General features: G+C 33.4%; 2 protein-coding genes across 2 annotated transcripts in view; one reads left to right on the top strand and one right to left on the bottom strand.

The window, feature by feature from the left end:
* Window positions 1-2616: 2616 nt before the first annotated feature.
* LOC108576762 (serine/threonine-protein phosphatase 6 catalytic subunit) lies at window positions 2617-4460 on the bottom strand. The gene is made up of 7 exons (XM_017939820.1): window positions 4341-4460; window positions 4105-4200; window positions 3762-3969; window positions 3638-3717; window positions 3451-3556; window positions 2997-3158; window positions 2617-2896 (listed from the first exon to the last, which is right to left on the bottom strand). The coding sequence occupies exons 1-7, from the start codon at window positions 4407-4409 to the stop codon at window positions 2706-2708; spliced, it is 912 nt and encodes a 303-aa protein (XP_017795309.1). The 5' UTR covers window positions 4410-4460; the 3' UTR covers window positions 2617-2705.
* Window positions 4461-5710: 1250 nt separating this feature from the next.
* The window catches only part of LOC108576752 (dynamin), a 21205-nt gene continuing 20042 nt past the window's right edge, over window positions 5711-6873 (top strand). The window contains exon 1 of the mRNA XM_017939808.1: window positions 5711-6165. Coding sequence (XP_017795297.1) covers window positions 6002-6165 — 164 coding nt within the window. The 5' untranslated portion in view covers window positions 5711-6001. The remainder of the gene's footprint in view (window positions 6166-6873) is intronic.

Here is a 6873-nt window from a genome sequence, read left to right as displayed (position 1 = left end):
TAAAAATATTATATATATACGATGAAAATAATATTATTACAAGTAAATAAACTAATTAAAGATGAACAGATTTGATGAAATTTTTATTGTTCCACACCCAGACCTACATAATGATAGTCTAGTTCCTTCAATACCTCACTATATATATATACGCGTAGATATATACGTGTGCGTATGTATATATTTGTACTTTATTTATCACAATAATAACGGGAGTATTATTGATAATGTCAGATGCAATTTTTGCGCATTTTTATTACAGACGTTTCATTACATTAACATAACAAAATCTATACTTTCAAGGTACATGACCGTTAAAATGTTGTCTACCTGTGAGATCTTTAAGGATTATGCGCAGTGTTCAAGCTCCTGCACAGAACGTATATTAAGCTAAATTAGTCTCATTATTTAATATCATTGTCTTTATTCCTGTGAGCTTACCAATATCAATCGTCGCAAGCGCTTGGACACTTCGATAAGATTAAAGCGATCACAGACAGAGGCATTTCATAGGTGACTACTGCGAATACCTAAGTAGACACAGAGGCTAATACTTTTACGATTTCTAGGATGTCCGTTCTACGTAGGCATTCTCAGGCATCACCACCGTTTTACGATAATAGAGGCTGCAAAACCGACAAGTCGAGTTTGTAACGTAAACTCCGTGTCTTGCCTTATGTGGTGTGACCTATCTAATACAATATTGATAATGTAAATATAAAGCAGTGATTAATGTAAAATCGTATAATTGCATATCGTAACAATCTTGATATATTATATATACAAATCGTATTTTTTTATCTTTAATATTGTAAAATGTAAAAAGTATCATGTAAAGTAATCATAAAATTGGACGCCGAAATATCTTATGAGATAATAATAAAGATCGAAATATGATAAAGGAATTATTAATAATAGCTTCTGGAATATAAAAAAGTGAAGAGAATTCCTTATGCACGCCCTTGTTAAGCTCTCTGTTATTTATATGATCCGTCCTAGTTCATCTATGAATATCCGTCAGTAGAAAGTATTTACTTCTAGTAGACCGTCGTGTTATAGTTCTGAAGGCACTGTTCAAAAGTTGACTATTTTTTTGAAATAACAAGTCTTCAAAACATATTCAAACGATCTGACATGGAAAATCGTTACAAACGTCGACGCATTTTTCACATGCCTCGCTTGAACTATATCACAAAACTCAAAATAGAGTAGTTTCAACTTGACAGCCAGTGCCAATGCCAATGCCATATTTGTCAAGTCTGTGATCGGTTAGGAATATCATGAGCTAGCAAATCGATGGTCAGAATTCAGGCTTATGATACGCAATGGCCGGTGCTTCATTAATTATGTATCAATATCGTATCATTATATTACACAAACGCTTATTAATTTAGAGGCACATTGCTAAGGGTCTTGGTTCTTAACCCTTTCCTTACCGAGTACGCGTCCGCGAGTAAGTTTTCTCTTATGGGTGACTATAGTCGGCGCTGGTATCCACCGCTCGTTATGTGGATGCTGTCTAAAGTCGGCGCTGGTATTGAAAGGGTTAAAAGTTGCTCCCTACGTTAATGAACTTATGACAATCTAACTATTATAATTATTCAGTACGATAGCGATTTGGCATATAATGTGAAAACTGTACAAAGATTCTGAGAATATAATAATATTCAAACTATTGCTTTGTACACATAGAAGTGAAACATGGCTGAAAAAGCCGTACTATGAAAAAATTTCAATACTTTTAAGATGTTTTGCAACTTGGTATGTTGAGCCCGCAATAAAAGAGAAAAAAAAAAAGAATGAAATATAAAATTGTCATGTGCATAAAAATAATAACAAAACTTCTATTATATAATACAATTTTTCTACTGAATTTCCTTACCTAGGCAGGAAAACTTTGGCTACTGCTACATACTATTTGTACCTCGGCAAAACCGCCGAATTTATGCTGCTAAGAACACTGATTGCGCATCTAGAATAAAAAGAATTGCACGCAGTACACACAGTATCTAAACCAGAAACAGATCAATTACATACTCAGGAAGACCTTAACAGTAGTATATATGCTCACGCTTTTAATAAACCTGAATTCTACTCACAACGATCTTATCAATTAAGCATTCACTATACTCAGAGACTCTCCCACCCCGGAATGTTTAAATGTTTCTTCATTTATTCATTCATACATTACTGAACCACGTGTTGTTCACGTTCACAACTTACTTACAAGCTCTTAGCCTTTAGAACGATACGTCCACAATACTGCTCTGAGATGCGAATGCTCTACAGAATGTACACAGTAGACAGCAAAAGCGTCTAGACCAAAGATTGTTCATATTTATTTCAATGCGAAACCTTTTTCAAACTAGAGAAATCAGGCTGATGCATTATGTATAAAAGTTGATTCCACAACATACAAAAATGGGTAAGTTTCCTAAAAAACGTGTAAGAACATTCCCTGAATAGGTAATCACATGATAATTCTGTTTCCTAAGAGATACATTTTCTCATAAAAACATAAGAAAAACTTTTAAAAACTAAAATTTTGAATAATGTATCATCTTTTAATACACTTTTGAAAATTTTATGCTCCATCAAAGTACCAGCCTGTGCCCATCAACATGAAGAAATAGTCATGTAACTGCGAACAGTCTAGACGTAGATACCGCCTTTCTGAATCCAAACATATGGAGCTCTATGTTAGATCACAAAAAGTATGGTGTAACGGTTAAAGGTGGAATTACTCTTTCAGAATCAGGCACTGCGTGGAATATCACTGGGGATTTTTCATCGACAGTTGAAAACTCTAAAATACTAGCTACGTTACCGCAACGATAACAATAATTTGGAGCTGACCATACTGTTACAAGTTTATCATTAAACATATATTTATAACCTGCAAATAAAAAGAATTCAAATATAATTGTATACCATATTTTTGCGCAATTCATACCTAAATTAAAGGAATTATGTATAATTTATATAATAATATATACCTTCATGAACCAATTGGTGAGCTCTACAAATAAGTTTAAGATCGTTGATTTCCATGAATTCATATGTTACGGTACTTCCAAATAACCAACCTGCTCCACGCGGACTAATTGTCCATGATTCAACATCATCTGGATCGGACCAAACCAAATCGCAAAATGCACCTGGAAAAACAGAGTTATCTGTACAACGCGGCTTCGATATTACGCGGTCTATAAGTTGTAGTAACTCATATTCAACGCGGTTACGATTTCGATATAACACGGTCTAGAATTGTAGTAATCCTTTATCTCTTCGTATATTTCTCACCGTGCGACTTAAAAATCAAATTTTATCTTAGTTAAATTGAGTCTGATCTGAGTCTCGGATAACGCGATTTATATAACGCGACATTTCTATGGTACCTAACATCCGCGTTATACGAGAGTTACCTGTATTATAAAATAATAAAAATACCTTTATGTGGAATTTCTTGGTTTCTTTCAATGGTCCTAATTTGATCTAATGTTCTAATAACTGGAGATAATCCACCATGTACACAAAGTACTTTTTCATCGATTAACTAAAACAAAATATTTACATGTTTATTGAGTACATTAATACATGTATGCCTTAAATTCATTTATTATTTATGAATACTAACGGCAGCAACTGCGAGCAAGTCGAACACCCTACAGCAGTATTTCCATGCATTAGCATTGCCATATTTGTTTTGACATTCATCTGCATAGAATATAATAACAAACTTAATTACTATTTTTATTAACCATAAAAACCATAAACATGAGTAATTTGTCTGGATTCATGATTTCCTCTAAGTAATGTTATTCTATCAGACCATTTAGCTTTAAGTGTGAGTAGGCGGGTAAATGTTTCTATACTGTAGTACCCTCTATCTACAAAATCTCCCATGAATATATAATTTGTCTGAGGCACAGCGCCTCCATTACGAAATAATTCTTCTAGATCGTAAAACTGAAACCAAATCAATAATTATAACAACTATTGATTCATATAAGAGCATTTCGTTCTTTTGTTACCGAAAGTGTTATCGTTATCTATAAAGATATCAATATCATGTTGAGGTTAGAACAGAGATACGAAATTTACCTGACCGTGAATATCTCCACACACTGTTACCGGAGTGGATACTGGTTGAATATTAGATTCTTCCAATAGAATATCACATACTATGTCACAAAGTTTCTAAACAAAATTGACTTTATTATTAAAAGAAATGCAGAGAGCATAAGTAACCTATGAGTATACATTTGACACCTTGTCGTACACATCAATGAAATATATTGTAATGGGTACCATAATAATATTTTGCACGTATCGTTTACCTTAAGGTCATTTTCGGGGAGATATTTGCATTCTTTTGCAAGTTCCATCCATTTATCGATGTCTGACATTTTGGACTCGTATCGCAGGAAAATACTGATCGCGCCCTCACTTACACATGTGTACACGAAAATGTATAGTTCACTTGTGTTTTTAAAGATTGTTTTAGCGAATCAATTTAAATTAAGCTTTCGATCTCTATTCATTTTACACACAAGACTTTAAGCGCTCTATTTAACAAGAAATTACTCTTTCTCCCCGCGTTAGACGCGAAGTTAATTAACCCACTGTGAAGCAAGATTAAAAAGACCTAACTTTCATTCTCTTGAACCCTTTCATCTTATTGGCTCTAAATTTTCATCCTAAAACATGCAATATATTTGAAAATGAAAGTCCATTTATAAAGACATATTGCAAATTCACTACTACGTCTCTATTTGTTAATAATATTATCAATAAAAATAAATATGCCACATCACGATACAAGTTATTTAACGATTTAAAACTGTATGTTAATTTTAGGAACACATGGCGTACAAACCAATAATATTGTCTAATTCCTAGTATTTTTCGTTTTACCTTTGGTGCCTAAAAAAGCTTAAAAGTATATTTGACAATTTTATTACGCAAACTCAGAAATCTTTTAAATTTTCTACGGTTATATATTTCGTATATGTACATTGTATTAACTATACAAAATTCGGTCAAATTACATTTATTGAGAAATAATTAAAAACAATGTACAGTGCTTGTAATTCTTAATGAAGTATACAAGATACATGTGACACTTTCATTCTAAATATTTTTAGTAAAATGACATTGCAATAGTACCAATATAATACTAGCGATCATTAAAGATCAGCTACTGTAATGAATATTATTTTCTTTAATTGATGATTGCAATAATACAATGTATACATACAATCCACAAAAATAATCAAATCTCTATAGATATTTCTTTCTTCTTTGTTGTAAGTTTATATATTAAATATTTATTAATGAATCTATCGGTTTCGTCAGAATGTATGTAGTAATCTCATTGGTCGCTGTTTACTTTCTTATCGATTATAATGTTCCGCGCCAGTAAAAATAATTGCCGCGTAGGATTCAAAATCAATAAACAGATCTGTAAAGAAAAAATGACTGTTTGTTATAAAAGGACCGATAAACGACTAAAGGTGTAGTTCCAGCTTCCTTCGATAGCAAATCACCGTGGGACATGGAAAAAGGTCAGCAACAGGACGATGATATGGATTTTATCTCGCGACGAAAATTGGGTCACAACGAAAGCGCCTGTGCGCACGCTTCGATTATCGATTGAAACGTTACGTGCCTTGAGTTCGTACGCTGGATCTCATTTATGTGAACGCAGTGGCCGTGGAAGTTCGTAGCGTGACTTTCTCGTAGTAGGCCAGTGCTTGACATCTTTCATTTGTGGTCTGTGTGCAATCGCAATTTTGGAAAAATGCGGTGAAATTTGATGTACAGCGACGTGCTTCCGCGAAATCGGCCATTTTGGTAGTGCGTGTTTCACGAAAACGGATAGGATCATCTCTGGCAGCTACCCTTGACGGTTGTGCGTGGAAGTGGTGGCAGCTCGGTGTCACCCACAGGACACAGCCGTAAAACTGAAAACGATCGTGTTCCTGGGCCAGTGATCAAAATGGCAGGAAACGTGGGTATGGAACAATTAATCCCGATTGTGAACAAGCTGCAGGATGCGTTCACACAACTTGGGGTGCACATGCAACTCGATCTACCACAGATCGCGGTAGTAGGTGGTCAGAGTGCAGGAAAAAGTTCCGTTCTTGAGAACTTCGTTGGAAAGTAGGTATCCTATTTCTTATCGTTCCATTGTCTTTCATTTTCATAACCCTTCTTGACATGCTTCGAGTATCGGTAATTATAGTTACAAGAGTATTTAAACGTTTGGTTCAAGGCGTGGCGATCTACGCCACGTTATAATTTTGATATCCGTCATCGGTTATTTTAATTTATACTATCCCTCTTTTCTATACCCCTTTAGGTTAACTATTTTAATCTATCGATCGTGTCATCAAAATCAACTATATCTTTATGATTTGAGGCCGCCTACACAGCGACCTGTCAAACGGTTATTCTTTCATTGCTGTAATATTTAACCTTCTACCGAATTACCTAAAGTATACATATGCGATAAAGAGAATTATTAATTTAATTGTTCTTGGTTTAGACTATTTAGTGCCACTCTTTATTAATTTTCCTCTTTCAATGTAGTATACGGTAAAAATATTAATAAACATCTTTGATACCTAAATTTTATAAACATTACTTGTCTATTACGCGTTAATTTCAACTTCACTATGGTAAAATAATTATTATAACAGTATAGATAATTATAATTAATTTATGTAACATTGAAAAATTAGATTATTATATTGCTTATAGAGATACAGTACAATTGTAAAATATATTACTTTACAACAATTACATCTTTTCCAATTTCATGTATACGAACATTACTTAAATTTATAGAGATATATTTATTAAATATAT

This window comes from Habropoda laboriosa, unplaced genomic scaffold (genome assembly GCF_001263275.1).
Source record: "Habropoda laboriosa isolate 0110345459 unplaced genomic scaffold, ASM126327v1 scaffold447, whole genome shotgun sequence".
Classification (NCBI taxonomy): domain Eukaryota; kingdom Metazoa; phylum Arthropoda; class Insecta; order Hymenoptera; family Apidae; genus Habropoda; species Habropoda laboriosa.
The sequence above is the reverse complement of the archived record's forward strand: the minus strand, read 5'-3'. Positions and strand labels throughout refer to the sequence as shown.

Excerpts from the sequence above, each read along its gene's own strand:
- LOC108576762 (XM_017939820.1), bottom strand. The coding sequence starts at position 4,409 with ATGTCAGACATCGATAAATGGATGGAACTTGCAAAAGAATGCAAATAT. Across the intron at positions 3,718-3,761 it reads TCATGTTTATGGTTTTTATG|ATGAATGTCAAAACAAATAT; the intron begins GTTAATAAAAAT and ends TATTCTATGCAG. Across the intron at positions 3,159-3,450 it reads CCAAGAAATTCCACATAAAG|GTGCATTTTGCGATTTGGTT; the intron begins GTATTTTTATTA and ends CTGTTTTTCCAG.